Source organism: Erythrolamprus reginae, chromosome 1, assembly GCF_031021105.1.
Source record: "Erythrolamprus reginae isolate rEryReg1 chromosome 1, rEryReg1.hap1, whole genome shotgun sequence".
Classification (NCBI taxonomy): Eukaryota; Metazoa; Chordata; class Lepidosauria; order Squamata; family Dipsadidae; genus Erythrolamprus; species Erythrolamprus reginae.
This window is the reverse complement of record NC_091950.1, coordinates 422,181,897-422,199,198: the sequence shown is the minus strand read 5'-3', so window position 1 is coordinate 422,199,198 and position 17,302 is coordinate 422,181,897. Positions and strand designations below refer to the sequence as shown.

The 17,302-nt window shown below is 41.9% G+C and overlaps 1 protein-coding gene across 3 annotated transcripts in view; it reads left to right on the top strand.

Moving 5' to 3' along the window:
• The window catches only part of SHPK (sedoheptulokinase), an 18,652-nt gene extending 16,439 nt beyond the window's left edge, over nucleotides 1–2,213 (top strand). For all 3 annotated transcript variants that reach the window (XM_070735427.1, XM_070735426.1, XM_070735425.1), the window contains one exon: nucleotides 773–2,213. In XM_070735427.1, coding sequence (XP_070591528.1) covers nucleotides 773–1,206 — 434 coding nt within the window. In that variant the 3' untranslated portion in view covers nucleotides 1,207–2,213. The remainder of the gene's footprint in view (nucleotides 1–772) is intronic.
• The last annotated feature ends 15,089 nt before the right edge of the window (nucleotides 2,214–17,302 follow it).

Here is a 17,302-nt window from a genome sequence, read left to right as displayed (position 1 = left end):
TTCCCTCCTCCTCTCCTCCCTCCCTTCTTTCCTTCCTTCCTTCCCTCTCTCCTTCTTTCCACTCTCCTCCTCCTCCCTCTCCCTCCCTTCTTTCCTTCTTTCCTACTCTCACTTTTTCCTTCTTCCTTCCTCCTCTCCTCCCTCACTTCTTTCCTTACTTCATTCTCTCTCTCCTTCCCTCCTCCATCCTCCTCCTTCCTCCCTCCCTTTCTTCCTTCCTTTCCTCTCTTTTCCTTCCTTCCTTCCTTCTCTTCCTCCTCCCACTCCCTCCCTCCCTTCCCTTTCTCCTTCCTCCCTCCCTCTCTTCCTCTCCCTCCTTCCCTCTCTCCTTTCCTCCCTTCTCCTCCTTTCTCCCTCCCTCCCTCCCTTCTTTCCTTTCTTTCCTCTCTTTCTTCCTCCCTACTCTTCCTCCCCCCCTCTCTCACTTTCTTCCCTCTCTCCTTCCTCTCTTCTCTTTCTCCTCTCTCTAACTTCCTTGCCCCTTCCATCCTTCCCCCTCTCATTCCTTCCTCCTTTCTCTTCACCCCTTCCGCCCTCCCGCCCTTCCTTCCTTCTTTGTTCCCCTTTTGTCCTTCCTTCCTTCCCTTCTTCCTTCTTCCCTTCCCCCTTCCATCCATCCATTTTTCCCTCCCTCTCTTTCTTATCTACCTTCCTTCCTTCCATCCATTCCCTCCTTCCCCTTCTTCCTTCCCTTTAACAAATGTCGCATTTAGCAAGTCGACGTTTCCCCGCAAACCTTTGATTCTCCCTTCTCTTCCTCTTATATCCCCAGGGATCGAAGTCTCGGAATCGGCTCTCTACCAGCCAATGATCGAAGCCGGGCTGACCCACGCCGACACCCGTCTTCACATCTGCCCCACCGTCTTCGGAGAAAGGCACGCGCCCACCAGACTGGCTTCGGTGACGGCCATCGCGGCCTCCGAAATTTCCTTGGGGCAGGTGATCCGGGCTCTGTGCCGAGGGGTGATCCGAAATCTGCACTCCATGCTCCCCTCCGAGAGGCTGAAGGAAGCCGGGGCGAAACGGATCATGGCCAGCGGAAGCGGCCTCTGCCGCAATGAGGTGATGAAGCAGGAAGTGGAGAAGGCCTTCGCTCTCCCCGTGGTCTACGGCAAAGTCGCCGATGCTGCCGTGGGTGCAGCTTACGTGATGCTGAGGAGGCATTGCAGTATAACAGAGACGGAAGGGTCCTCAGAGGTCCTCTAGTCCAACCCTCGGCTCAAGCAGGAGATTCTATGCCATTCCAGACAAATAGTTGTCCAACCTCTTCTTAAAAACTTCCAGTGTTGGAGCATTCACAACTTCTGGTGGCAAGTCGTTCCACTGATTAATTGTTCTGACTTGTCAAGAAATTTCTCTTTAGATCCAAGCTGCTTCTCTAAGTAAATGCCGTCCTCTGCCTGACACTTAGGTGCCTTGGAAGCAGGGGCAGAATTGCTGCTACCGTCGCTTGCGGTGTGATGCGTGCACAGCTTTGGTTGTTTTGTGTGGTGTTCACACTTGTCCCAGTGTTTTTTTGTTTCTACACATGCACAGGAAGCAAAATTTTGTGAGGGGACGCGCGCGAGAGAGATTTTTGGCAATATTTTTTCCTTCCACACATGCGCGTGTGCCCGTTCCCTCACAATATGTTGCTTCCTGTACATGCGCAGAAGCAAAAACATGCTGGAACGGGCGCGCACAAGATGACCGAAGCTGCGCGCACAGCTCAACTTTCGCTACCGGTGTGCCGTCCTCTACCGTATCGATAGTAACCCGCTACTGCTTGGAAGTGAAGGCCCCACCACCACCATCCATGGGATCAGGGAACCCATCTTCCCCTGCCTCTGGGTGAAGACCCCAGTGTAAATATTTTGGAAAAGGTGGGAAGGGACAGGAGAAGCCCCTCCCCCTTTCAGAACAAACAGGACATCTGAACTGACCTCCAAAATGGCCGAAAATGGGCTGCCTCAGGATTCTGCCAGTCGGCCATTTTGAGAGTCGTTCTTTTGAGTCGTAACCGGCAGGAATTTGAGGCAACGATGTTCCCTAGAAATTAGCAGCCCCTTCCCACGGCATTTCCGGGGGATTCCAACCACTTCCTTGAACATGTTGAGAAAGAAGAGGCTTTGATTGTACTTAATTGTCTTTTGCCATCATGTCTCGATTAAATGTCAGCATCTGATATTAAAATACAACCTAGCATCAAAGGGAAAGAGAATGAAAAAGAAAAATGACTTTGGCTATACGATTCAACTGGAAGATTGGGAAAAATCATGGTCAGTAAACTATAAGATGATGCTATCAATACCTTATAAAGAAAACCTCTATAAAATGTTTTTTCCGATGACACTATGCGCCAGCGCGCTTAGCCAAAATAAATGTGAATGTAAGCAACAAATGTTGAGCCGCCCCGAGTCTTCGGAGAGGGGCGGCATACAAATCTAAGTAATAAATAAATAAAATAAGTGCAAAAAAGAGGTAGGAACATACTGCCACATTTGGTGGCAATGTACGGAAGCAAAAACATTTTGGACTCAAATTCAGACATGGATGGAAGAAATATTGGATTATAAACTTGAGATGAAACCAGAAATGTACTTATTAGGAATAATTAGAGGCAAACATAGTACAGAAAATTATTATTTAATAAACCACATACTCACAGCTGCAAGATTAGCATTTGCACAAGTATGGAAGCAAGAAAAGACTCCAAACGAAGAAATGGTGATTTAAAAAAATGTTAGACTGCACCAAATTTAGTAAACTAACATATGAGATACAAAATCAACAAAATAAGGACTATTATAGAGTGTGGGGAAAATTGTACAATTGGGTGGAAATTAAAAAAAATACATAGTAAATAGAATTGTAAAGGATTAACTTTTTATGCATATACGAAACTGTAAATGTTTAATGTTGTTTGTATGGTGTTTAAATGTTTGTATGTTAAATAAATTCACTAAAAATAAAAAAATAAACAAAAAAAAAGAAAAGGAAAAATGACCAAAAGAGTAAATCATTAAACCAAATTTGTAAGAAAAAAATGATCTCAGGCTTTCTTTGGGGACAGAAGCTACTAATAATGGAGCTCCTTCTCTTTGAATGCATTGATGATGTTACCTAGTTGGATCATGAAACATCTGCAAGAAAACCACCAAGCTCAGAAAGGATCAAGGACCTCACAGTTGTCACCATCCTCCTCCTCCTCATAGAAACATAGAAGATTGACAGCAGAAAAAGACCTCATGGTCCATCTAGTCTGCCCTTATTCTATTTCCTGTATTTTATCTTAGGATGGATATATGTTTATCCCAGGCATGTTTAAATTCAGTTCCTGTGGATTTACCAACCACGTCTGCTGGAAGTTTGTTCCAAGGATCTACTACTCTTTCAGTAAAATAATATTTTCTCATGTTGCTTTTGATCTTTCCCCCAACTAACCTCAGATTGTGTCCCCTTGTTCTTGTGTTCACTTTCCTATTAAAAATACTTCCCTCCTGGACCTTATTTAACCCTTTAATATATTTAAATGTTTCGATCATGTCCCCCCTTTTCCTTCTGTCCTCCAGACTATACAGATTGAGTTCATTAAGTCTTTCCTGATACGTTTTATGCTTAAGACCTTCCACCATTCTTGTAGCCCATCTTTGGACCTGTTCAATTTTGTCAATATCTTTTTGTAGGTGAGGTCTCCAGAACTGAACACAGTATCGGGATCATAATCTCCCTCTTCCTGCTTGTTATAGCTCTAGCTATGCAGCCAAGCACCCTACTTGCTTTCCCTACCGCCTGACTGCACCGTTCACCCATTTTGAGACTGTCAGAAATCACTACCCCTAAATCCTCCTCGCAACAATCCCCCTCTCCTTTGGCACTGATATCGTTCCCTAGTTGGATCATTAAATGTCTACAGGAAAACCACCAACTGAGAGAGCACCAAGTTCCCCACAGTCCTCATCCTCTTCTTCGTCCTCCTCCACAATCCCCCTCTCCTTTGGCACTGATATTGTTCCGTAGTGGGGTCATGGAACATGGAACAAAAAAGCAACAAATCTCAAAAATCATTGAGGACCTCACAGTCCTCCTCCTCTTCACACACCCCACTCTCTTCTAGCACGGAGCATGTCACCTAGTTTTTTAATGAAATGCCTGTAAGAAAACAACCAAGCTCAGAGAGCACCAAATGTTCACGTCCCAATTAACATCCAAGAAGTAAATCAGAGTCAAGTTCCAATTTGTTTGTTTTTTTAATAAACTTTATTGATTTTCTTAAAATTGACAAACATACAAACACACGTTTAACATAAAATTGGGGTTGCAGATACCCCGCTTGTTCAAGAAGTCAAATTGCATTACAGAAAAAAGAATACATTATTAATATGTTAAGTCAACCTATTACTTTGAGTGAAAAGAAGAAATTTTATATTACCTTATTATGAAAAACAAAACATAAACTTCATATCTAAGCAAAGTACAAACACAAAAATTAAATCCTAACCATACTACTAATATGCATTTTTAATTCTTCTTTTTGTCTATCCAGGTATACACTTTATTCCAAATCACTTAAAATTCAGATTCTTCTTGGTTATTTAACCGTCTTGTCGTCATATCCATTTCAGCGCAGTCTAATATTTTCTTAATAACCTCTTCCTCTTTGGGAATACCTTCCCCTTTCCAATTTTGCGCATATACTATCCTGGCCGCTGTCGTTATATGAATAACTAAATGTAAAATATCTTTCTTATATTTCTGTTTGTTTATACCTAGTAAGTAAAATTCCGGAGTTTTTTCTATCTCTTGCTTTATTATTTCTTTTATTATTCTTTCTATCATTTTCCAATATGTCTTGACTTTGCTACATCTCCACCATTGATGATAATATGAGCCTATTTCTTTTTTACACTTCCAGCACAATGGGGACATATTAGGGAACATTTTTGCAATTCTACTTGGTGGAAGATGGAACCTATAAAACATCTTAATTTGATTTTCCTTTAGCGATACCGACTTTGTCATTTTCCAATTAAAAGTCCAGACTCTTTCCCATGTGTCTAAATCAATTTCTCTGCCAATATTTCTACACCAAGTTATCATGTTGTGTCAAGTTCCAATTTATTAACAGAATCATATTGGATACGAACTGTAGTCAACCCGATACTAACATTTCCTACAGTTTCCCACCCAGGTTAAGGTTCATCCCTCGTCCCCACACCCACAAGTTCATCACATGGACCACTCCACTTCTCTCAACATCCACAATCCTCCCCTTTGCTTCCGGCTGGTGTTGAGCAAAGGATGACCTTGAATCTCTGGAAAGAATTTGCTGTAGCTGGTATTTTTCCTTCCCATGCAACCACCCCTCCCCAATTCCCACTGAACTTTTCTACTTGTGGCAGGCCAAACTCAAGACGATGGCTTTGGCCTGACAGTCCCACAGTTTTTTTCTTATTCCCCTTCTTCATCCTACAACCCCCTCCCCTCTCTTTTATCACTGATAATGTTATCTAGTTTTGTAATAAAATGTCTGCAAGAATACTACCAAGCTCAGAGAGCAGCAAGGACCCCACAGGAACTCCTCCATTCTTCAAACCCCGCTCCCTCCTAGCACTGATACTGTTCCCTAGTTGGGTCACAAAACGTCTACAAGAAACCCACCAAGCTCTGATGGCACCAAGAACCACCATAGTTCAACCCTGAGCTACAAAACATTCTTCTTTTCTTTCAACCTGACTTTCTCATTTTTCTTTGAAGATGTTTTGATAATCATTTGTCTGAAGTGTGTAGGGTTTCCTGCCTAAGCAGGGGGTTAGACTAGAGGACCTCCAAGGTCCCTTCCAACTCTTATTCTGTTCTATTCTATTCTATTTTCTATTCTATTCTATTGGATTTGTATGCCGCCCCTCTCTGAGAATATTCTAATCTATTCTATTTTCTATTCTATTGTTCCACTGTGTTCAGTTCTGGAGACTTCACCTACAAAAAGATATTGACAAAATTGAACGGGTCCAAAGACCGGCTACAAGAATGGTGGAAGGTCTTAAGCATCAAACTTCTCAGGAAAGACTTCATGGACTCCATCTGTATAGTCTGGAGGACAGAAGGAAAAGGGGGGACATGATTGAAACATTTAAATACGTGAAAGGGTTAAATAAGGTTCAGGAGGGAAGTGTTTTTAATAGGAAAGTGAACACAAGAACAAGGGGACACAATCTGAAGTTAGTTGGAGGAAAGATCAAATGCAACATGAGAAAATACTATTTTAGTGAAAGAGGAGTAGATCCTTGGAACAAACTTCCAGCAGACATAGTTGGTCAATCCACAGTAACTGAATTTAAACATACATGGGATAAACGTATCCATCCTAAGATAAAAATAAAGGAAAGGGCAGTGTAAGGAAAGTACAGTATAAGGGCAGACTAGATGGACCATGAGGTCTTTTTCTGCCGTCAGACTTCTATGTTCTATTCTATTCTATTTTTTATTCTATTTTCTATTCTATTCTGTTTTCTATTCTATTCTATTTTCTATTATTTTTTTAAAAAATATGTTTTTATTTTTTTGAATTTTATTTTTTATTTTTTTGAATTTTATTTTTTATTTTTTGAAATTTTATTTTCTATTTTTTTGAATTTTATTTTTTGAATTTTTTGAATAATTTTGCATTTAATTTTTTTTGAAATTTTATTTTCTTCTGAGCATGCACAGAAGCCAAGTTTCCAGCCCTGTGCATGCAGTTGCCATCTCGTTTCCAGCTTTCTTCCCTTCCCCTGGATTTTTCAGCACTGCACATGCGCTTGCGCACGAGGCGCCTCTGAGAACACAAACCAAGTGGTCCCAAGAACTCTCTAAAATGATGCAAATGACCAGCTGTTTGCAAGGAGTAGAAATCCTTCCATTCTCCATCATCCAGTTAGAGTTGAAGAAGATTCTGGGATGAGAAGGGAAACATCTTCAAAGAAAAAACAGAAAAGTCTTGGGTTTTTTTTTAATGTGTGACTGTTTACAGGAAGTAAATAGATGAAATTTCTTCTGGAACTCAGCACGGGGAAAACTGAGAAGGCAAGAAGGACGTGTCAGACTTGGTTCGCCTCATTTGTTTTCCAGTAAATTTGGGAGGATGTGAGTCAAATTGCAAAGTCGTTGAACAGCTCTAAGCAATTAGCCTGGTCCTTAAAAGCTGCTCAATTTCTTTCTCTGACTTAATTGTTGAAAACTGAGCAAAAGAAACTATCTTGCTGTTGTTTGTTTAGCAAAAATAAAAATAAAACCCCATCCATATTTCAAATCTCATTGATTTCTTTGACTATGTCACAAAGGTGTTGGATCAAGGTGGTGCCATGGACATTGCCTACCTGGACTTCAGCAAAGCCTTTGATATGGTTCCACATAAAGAGCTGATAGATAAATTAGTGAAGATTGGACTTAATCCCTGGATAGTTCAATGGATTTGCAGCTGGCTGAAGTGTAGACATCAGAGAGTTATTGTTAACGGCGAGTATTCTGAACAGAGACAGGTTACAAGCGGTGTGCCACAAGGGTCTGTTCTGGGTCCTATTCTTTTTAATATGTTTGTGAGTGACATAGGGGAAGGTTTGGTAGGGAAGGTTTGCCTATTTGCCGATGACTCTAAAGTGTGCAATAGGGTTGATATTCCTGGAGGGGTCTGTAATATGGTAAATGATTTAGCGTTACTAGATAAATGGTCAAAGCAATAGAAGCTGCAGTTTAATGTTTCCAAATGTAAAATAATGCACTTGGGCCAAAGGGATCCTCAATCTGAGTATTGCATTGGCAGTTCTGTGTTAGCAAAAACTTCAGAAGAGAAGGATTTAGGGGTAGTGATTTCTGACAGTCTCAAAATGGGTGAACAGTGCAGTCAGGCAGTAGGGAAAGCAAGTAGGATGCTTGGCTGCATAGCTAGAGATATAACAAGCAGGAAGAGGGAGATTATGATTCCGCTATATAGAGCGCTGGTGAGACCACATTTGGAATACTGTGTTCAGTTCTGGAGACCTCACCTACAAAAAGATATTGACAAAATTGAACAGGTCCAAAGATGGGCTACAAGAATGGTGGAAGGTCTTGAGCATAAAACGTATCAGGAAAGACTTCATGAACTCCATCTGTAGAGTCTGTAGGACAGAAGGAAAAGGGGGGACGTGATCGAAACATTTAAATATGTTAAAGGGTTAAATAAGGTCCAGGAGGGAAGTGTTTTTAATAGAAAAGTGAACACAAGAACAAGGGGACACAATCTGAAGTTAGTTGGGGGAAAGATCAAAAGCAACGTGAGAAAATATTATTTCACTGAAAGAGTAGTGGATCCTTGGAACAAACATCCAGCAGACGTGGTTGGTCAATCCACAGTAACTGAATTGAAACATGCCTGGGATAAACATATATCCATCCTAAGATAAAATACAGGAAATAGTATAAGGGCAGATTAGATGGACCATGAGGTCTTTTTCTGCCGTCAGTCTTCTATGTTTCTATGTTTCTAAGGAAGGGAAGGAGGAAAGGGAGGGAGGAAGGAAGAGAAGGAAGGAAGGGACAGAAGGAAGGAAGGGAAGGAGAAAAGGGAGGGAGGGAAGGAAGAGAATGAAGGGAGGGAAGGAGGGAGGGAGGGAAGGAAGGAAGGAAGAAAAAGGAAGGAGGGAGGGAAGGAAGGAGGGAAGGAAGGAAAGAAGGGAGTGGGAGGGATGGAAGGAAGGAAGGAAGAAAAGGAAGGAAAGGGAGGGAAAGAAGGAAGGAAGGAGTTAGAGAAGGAAGGGAGGGCAGGAAGACAATGAAGGAAGGAAGAAAAGAGGGAAAGAAGGAGGGATGGAAGGAAGGAAGGAAGGAAAGGAAGGAAGAGAAGGAAGGAAGGAGTGAAGGAAAGAAGGGAGAGAGGGAGGGATGGAAGGAAGGAAGGGAGGGAAAGAAGGAAGGAAGGGAGGGAGGGAGGGAGGAAGAAAAAGGAAAGGAGGGAAAGAAGAAGGAGGGAAGGAAGGAAGGAAAGGAGGGAGGGAAGGAAGAGAAGGAAGGAAGGAAAGGAGGGAAGAAAGTAAAGAAGGAAGGATAGCAGAATAACAATGTTGGAAAGGCCTTGGAGGTCTTCTAGGCCAACCCTATACTATTTCAGACAAATGATTGTCCAATATCTTTATAAAATCCATGGAGCATTCACGCAACTTCTGGAGACCGTTTATTACGCTTACAACCATCCCTACACCTCTGTGGTCAAGATCAAAATCCAGGGGCTTGGCAACTGGCATGTACTTATGACAGTTGCAGCGTCCTGAGGTCCCAGGATCCCCTTTTTGCGACGTCCTAACAAACCAAATCAAGGGGGGAAGCCCAATTCGCTTAACAACCAGACTACTAACTTAACCCCTGCAGGGATTCCCTTAATGAAAATTGCAAGAAAAGTTGTAAAAATGGGCCAAAGCTCTTTTTAAATTATTGTCTCGCTTACCGGCAGAAATCCGGGGCTCAACTGTGGTCGTAAGTTGAGGACTCCCTCTATAAGAAATGAATTTGTAAGGCCTTGGCTGCTTTTTCATTAGCTCTAAACCAGATACTCCAATTTCCGCTCAATATTCAGTGCCTGATAATGCTGCATTTCCACCTTGTGTTCTGTTTTCAAAAGAAATCTCTTTGTATTGTCGTGCTCATTGTGTGTGCCTGTGTGAGTGTGTTTAATTCCTGGGAGATTTTGTTATGGCCATGTTTTTATTTCCCAGCAACGGTTTGCAGTGAAATCTGGCGATAATGAAAAGGTCTGCACTGATATTGTAGCTTCCTTGATAGCTTGTGTGAAGTGAGATCACATCCAGAGGGGGGTCTGTTTTTTCTCCCTACATTAAAAACATAGAAACATAGAAGTCTGACGGCAGAAAAAGATCTCATGGTCCATCTATTCTGCCCTTATACTATTTCCTGTATTTTATCTTAGGATGAATACATGTTTATCCCAGGCATGTTTAAATTCAGTTCCTGTGGTTTTACCAACCACGTCTGCTGGACATTTGTTCCAAGCATCTACTACTCTTTCAGTGAAATAATATTTTCTCACGTTGCTTTTGATCTTTCCCCCAACTAACTTCAGGTTGTGTCCCCTTGTTCTTGTGTTCACTTTCCTATTAAGAACACTTCCCTCCTGGACCTTATTTCACCCTTTAACATATTTAAATGTTTTGATCATGTCCCCCCCCTTTTCCTTCTGTCCTCCAGACTATACAGATTGAGTTCATGAAGTCTTTCCTGATACGTTTTATGCTTAAGACCTTCCACCATTCTTGTAGCCCGTCTTTGGACCTGTTCAATTTTGTCAATATCTTTTTGTAGGTGAGGTCTCCAGAACTGAACACAGTACTCCAAATGGGATCTCACCAGCACTCTATACAGCGGGATCATAATCTCCCTCTTCCTGCTTGTTATAGCTCTAGCTATGCAGCCAAGCATCCTACTTGCTTTTCCTACTGCCCGACCACACTGCTTACCCATTTTGAGACTGTCAGAAATCACGACCCCTAAATCCTTCTCTTCTGAAGTTTTTACTAACACAGAACTGCCAATGCAATACTCAGATTCTTTTTCCCCAAGTGCATTATTTTACATTTGGAAACATTAAACTGCAGTTTCCATTGCTTTGACCATTTATCTAGTAACGCTAAATCATTTACCCTATTACAGACCCCTCCAGGAATATCAACCCTATTGCACACTTTAGAGTCATCGGCAAATAGGCAAACCTTCCCTACCAAACTTTCCCCTATGTCACTCAGAAACATATTAAAAAGAATAGGACCCAGAACATACCCTTGTGGCACACCGCTTGTAACCTGTCTCTGCTCAGAATATTAAATATTAAATTTGCTCAAACATTAAAAACAAAAAACAAAAAACTCCAGACCTTAAAGCCATTCCAGCTGAAAAACAACTTTCTGGAAATCTGCAAAGCAGTTGCTAGAAACTGAATTAGTATTTGTTACTTTTTTCTTCCTGGAATTAAAATTTCACACCGCAAAGGTTCAGACTTTGAATTTCCTGTTTCATGAGATTATGAGTTGACCTCGTTTCTACAAGGTCTGTAAGGGGCAGGCATAAGCGCGCCATTGTGCCTACCGTCCCTGTCCTATTGTCCTTTTTTATTGTTACTTTTTACTTATGTTTATACAAGCTACTATTCTATACAGGTTGGATAAATGAATGGATAGATAGATAGATAGATAGATAGATAGATAGATAGATAGATAGATAGATAGATAGACAGACAGACAGACAGACAGACAGATAGATAGATAGATAGAAAGATATAGATAGATAGATAGATAGATAGATAGATAGATAGATAGATAGAAAGAGATAGATAGATAGATAGATAGATAGATAGATAGATAGATAGATAGATAGATAGATAGATAGATAGATAAACAGAATAACTGTGTTCAGTTCTGGAGACCTCACCTACAAAAAGATATTGACAAAATTGAACGGGTCCAAAGACGGGCTACAAGAATAGTGGAAAGTCTTAAGTATAAAACGTATCAGGAAAGACTTAATGAACTCAATCTGTATAGTCTGGAGGACAGAAGGAAAAGGGGGGACATGATCAAAACATTTAAATATGTTAAAGCGTTAAATAAGGTCCAGGAGGGAAGTGTTTTTAATAGGAAACTGAACACAAGAACAAGGGGACAGTCTGAAGTTAGTTGGGGGGAAAGATCAAAAGCAACGTGAGAAAATATTATTTTACTGAAAGAGTAGTAGATGCTTGGAACAAGCTTCCAGCAGACGTGGTTGGTAAATCCACAGTAACTGAATTTAAACATGCCTGGGATAAACATATATCCATTGTAAGATAAAATAGTGTACGGGCAGACTAGATGGACCATGAGGTCTTTTTCTGCCATCAGTCTTCTATGTTTCTATAACACAGCTGGGACCTTGGAGGTCTTCTAGTCCAGCCCCTACTCAAGCAGGAGTCTATACCATTTCAGACAAATGGCTGTCCCACCACCTCTTAAAAGCCTCCAGAGATAAGGAAGGAAGGAAGGAAGGAAAGAAGGAAGGGAGAAAGAAGGAAGGAGGGAGGGAAGGAAGGAAGGAAAGAATCTCCTGTTTCCTCCCAGGAGATTCTTAGGCCCCACAGAGGTTTCTCCCCACCTTTTCCAGCCCTGTTTTCTCCCAGGAGATTCCTAGAGAGGCCCCACGGAGGCTTCTCCCCGCCTTTTCCAGCCTTGTTTCCTCCCAAGAGATTCCTAGAGAGGCCCCACGGAGGCTTCTCCCCACCTTTTCCGGCCCTGTTTCCTCCCAGGAGATTCTTAGAGAGGCCCCATGGAGGCTTCTCCCTGCCTTTTCCAGCCCTGTTTCCTCCCAGGAGATTCCTAGAGAGGCCCCACGGAGGCTTCTCCCTGCCTTTTCCGGCCATGTTTCCTCCCAGGAGATTCCTAGAGAGGCCCCACGGAGGCTTCTCCTCACCTTTTCCGGCCCTGTTTCCTCCCAGGAGATTCATAGAGAGATCCCACAGAGGTTTCTCCCCACCTTTTCCAGCCCTGTTTCCTCCCAGGAGATTCCTAGAGAGGCCCCACGGAGGCTTCTCCTCACCTTTTCCAGCCCTGTTTCCTCCCAGGAGATTCTTGGAGAGACCCCAAAGAGGCTTCTCCCTGCCTTTTCCAGCCCTGTTTCCTCCCAGGAGATTCTTAGAGATCCCCCACGGAGGCTTCTCCTCACCTTTTCTGGCCCTGTTTCCTCCCAGGAGATTCATAGAGAGACCCCAAAGAGGCTTCTCCCTGCCTTTTCTGGCCCTGTTTCCTCCCAGGAGATTCTTAGAGATCCCCCACGGAGGCTTCTCCTCACCTTTTCCGGCCCTGTTTCCTCCCAGGAGATTCTTGGAGAGACCCCAAAGAGACTTCTCCCTGCCTTTTCCGGCCCTGTTTCCTCCCAGGAGATTCCTAGCGAGGCCCCATGGAGGCTTCTCCCTGCCTTTTCCGGCCATGTTTCCTCCCAGGAGATTCCTAGAGAGGCCCCACGGAGGCTTCTCCTCACCTTTTCCGGCCCTGTTTCCTCCCAGGAGATTCTTAGAGAGGCCCCACGGAGGCTTCTCCTCACCTTTTCCGGCCCTGTTTCCTCCCAGGAGATTCATAGAGAGACCCCAAAGAGGCTTCTCCCTGCCTTTTCCGGCCCTGTTTACTCCCAGGAGATTCCTAGAGAGGCCCCACAGAGGCTTCTCCCTGCCTTTTCTGGCCATGTTTCCTCCCAGGAGATTCCTAGAGAGGCCCCACGGAGGCTTCTCCTCACCTTTTCCGGCCCTGTTTCCTCCCAGGAGATTCTTAGAGAGACCCCAAAGAAGTTTCTCCCTGCCTTTTCCGGCCCTGTTTCCTCCCAGGAGATTCTTAGAGAGACCCCAAAGAAGTTTCTCCCTGCCTTTTCCTGTTACAGTTTCGGAGGCTCGGGTTTGTAAGTGGAAAATGAGAAGAGGCAAAAAAATATTGAGCACCTGGTTCTTATCTAGAAAGTAGAGGTGTTCGTAGGTAGAGGTACCCCTGTTGTATATTTTGGATGTGCAGTAATAGTAAATAAAGAGGGAAATTGTATCTCTTTGAGAGGAGGAGAGGCCAGGCACCCTAACCCTAATCCAAACATTTGATGTCGGTGACATCAAGTTGGCCACCTTTAAGCCAGTCACATGATCATCAAATTACTCCCACCTCGTCACATGGCCAGCAAGCCACACTCACAAAATAAGCCACAGTGTGGTCGTAAAAACATTGCAGCCCTTCTCTGCTTCCAACACTGTTATTTCTATTATTTTGTTAAATGTGTTCTTTGTTTTTCCCCCGCTTTCCTTTGCAAAAAGCTTTACAGGCCTCCTGGGAGCAGCCATCATGTCTGCAGTGAGAATTTGCTTTCTCCATTATCGTATTAGTCAAATCCAGGGTTGTTTTTTTTCCTTTGGCATTATGGCTTGCCTATCAAATTTTCATTTGACATGGGCTATTCCACCAATAAATGATTCCAGAAGCGAAAAGGGCTGGGTTTCCCTCTCCCTCTCCCACAAACACACACCCCACAGCCAACGCCTAAGGCAGGACGTCCCTCGCAGAAGAAATTATTAAAGACCATCCAGAACAAGGGGACGTCAGCAGAAGACAAACCTTGGCCGCGTCTGTAAGTCCTGGGGATTTTTTTAAAGAAATCAAAAACCCAAACTTTTATTTTAAAAGTTCATTCTGGATTTAGGATCCTCGTTTCCATCGTTCCCTTATCGGAGGGGTGTTGGATTTAATCATTTTGACCTAGGGGCGTAAAGCTAAAAGATTTTAAAAAGTCAAAAATGGGAAGGGGAAAACATTTTGTTTGAACGCAACATTATTATTTTTTAAAAAAAATATTAAATTAAGAATGTTTGCAACTGATTGTCGCTTGGGAGTACGAAGGAGAAAAACGATTGAATTAAGACTAGACAAAATCAGGAATCCTCAATCTGAGTATTGCATTGGCAGTTCTGTGTTAGCAAAAAATTCAGAAGAAAAGGATTTAGGGGTAGTGATTTCTGACAGTCTCAAAATGGGTGAGCAGTGTGGTCGGGCAGTAGGGAAAGCAAGTAGGATGCTTGGCTGCATTGCTAGAGGTATAACAAGCAGGAAGAGGGAGATTGTGATCCCCTTATATAGAGCGCTGGTGAGACCACATTTGGAATACTGTGTTCAGTTCTGGAGACCACACCTACAAAAAGAGATTGACAAAATTGAACGTGTCCAAAAGACGGGCTACAAGAATGGTGGAAGGTCTTAAGTATAAAACGTATCAGGAAAGACTTCATGAACTCCATCTGTATAGTCTGGAGGACAGAAGGAAAAGGGGGACATGATCGAAACATTTAAATATGTTAAAGGGTTAAATAAGGTTCAGGAGGGAAGTGTTTTTAATAGGAAAGTGAACACAAGAACAAGGGGACACAATCTGAAGTTAGTTGAGGGAAAGATCAAAAGCAACGTGAGAAAATATTATTTCACTGAAAGAGTAGTAGATCTTTGGAACAAACTTCCAGCAGATGTGGTTGGTAAATCCACAGTAACTGAATTTAAACATGCCTGGGATAAACATATATCCATTGTAAGATGAAATACAGGAAATAGTATAAGGGCAGACTAGATGGACCAGGAGGTCTTTTTCTGCCATCAGTCTTCTATGTTTCTATGTTTCTAATTCTAAATGAGGTTTAGGAGTTTAGTCCAATTTTGAAGAAAAGTTTGAACACATTTATTTGGGGTGGGATAAGGACTACTACTGCCTTGGGCATGGAAATTGGGCTAGAAGACCTCCAAGATTCTGGAGGATAGAAGGGAAAGTGAGGACATGGTTGAAACATTTAAATATGTTAAAGGGTTAAATAAGGTTCAGGAGGGAAGTGTTTTTAATAAGAAAGTGGAGACAAGAACAAGGGGGCACAATCTGAGGTTAGTTGGGAGAAAGATCAGAAGCAATGTAAGAAAATATTATTTTACTGAAAGAGTAGTAGATGCTTGGAACAAACTTCCAGCAGATGTGGTTGGTAAATCTACAGTAAATGAATTTAAACATGCCTGGGATAAATTCATCCTAAGATAAAATACAGGAAATAGTATAAAGGCAGAATAGATGGACCAGGAGGTCTTTTTCTGCCATCAATCTTCTATGTTTCTAAGACCTCCACTTATATGTTTCTATATATTTGGAAATTGAGATTAAGACAAACCTATCTGGCATATGGTCCAATTTTCTGTAGGGTTGTTTATTTAAGCTTTTGCAGGCAAATCTAAGAAAGAGCCAAAAAAAATGACTACATTGATGGTTCAGGCTGTTCAGACTGAAAAAATGATTGTTTTTCTATTAAATGCAACTTCATTTTTTTTTAAAAAAAAGAGGCATTGTTTTCTCTCCTTTCATGCTTAGAAATTAAGTGAGTATTCCATTTCAGACGTTCTGATATTCTATATTGTGTAGAATTCCACAGAAGGAAGAATTGTCACTAAGAAGAAACAGTCAAATGAAAAATCCAAAGCTGAAAGGTTTTATTAATGGCGAAAAAAAGTTTATTTTCAGAGATGAAAAGGGGAGACCTCAAACCACCTGAATTTGACGAGGCTAATCGAATTTGGGGAAAAAAACCCATTTCTTTAATGGAAATAATATATACTGCTCAAAAGAATAAAGGGAACACTCAAATGACACATCCTAGATCTGAATGAATGAAATATTCTCATTGAAGGCTTTGCTCTGTACAAAGTTGAATTTGCTGACAACATGTGAAATTGATGGTCAATCAGTGTTGCTTCCTAAGTGGACGGTTTGATTTCATAGAAGTTTGATTTACTTGGAGTTATATTGTGTTGTTTAAGTGTTCCCTTTATTTTTTTGAGCAGTGTATATTTCTACTAATTCAGTGCCTCTTAGAAATTTGTGTTTCTTACAGCCATAGCAAAGTTGAATATAGATATTTTTTTTTTGCAGGCAAGAGAGAGAAAAAAACCAGTTATAAAGAGAGGTTGCAGGCAGTCCTCGATTTAATGATGACATCTGGGATGAGAATGTTAAGTGAGGCGGTTGTCACGTCCAATTTTTATGACCAGTCACTAAGCGAATCACTGCCGTCGTTAAATGCATCTGGCTTTCCCCACTGGCTTTGCGCCCTTTGATCTTATGAATTTGGGACCATGCTACGATGGTCATAAGTCCGAGGTCTGGTCATAAGCCACTTTTTTCAGGGTTGTAACTTGAAACGGACACTACATAAAGGGTTGTAAGTTGTTTAATGACCCTTGCAGAAAAGATTATTATTATTATTATTTATAAGATTTGTATGCCGCCCCTCTGCATAGATGAAATATGGTTGGTCATATGAGCAACTGTTTTATGACTGTCATAATATAGAGGTGTAATGGACATTATGATCATATATCAAGGACTACTGGTACTATGGCATCTCCGGGAGAGTTTTTAATTTACCCCCGGTCTTTCTAAAAAAGAAAAATATTTCAGAAGGACACTGATAAAGATGAATATTTGTAGCTCAGGGTTGAACTGCGGGGTTCTTAATACTCTGGTGGTTTTCTTGCAGATGTTTCATGACCCTGCTAGGTAGCATCATCAGTGTTGAAAGGAAGGGTTCTAATTGCTCTCAGAATATAAACCAGAATTGCAATATAAATTGGGAGCAAACCCCACTCCTTACTAGCACTGATGATGCTACTTAGCTTTCTGCAAGAAAATAATCAAGCACAGGGGGCACCAAGCACTCCACAAATCTCCTCTTCCTCTCTGCAAACCTCTCTCCCTCCGTGCACTGATGTGG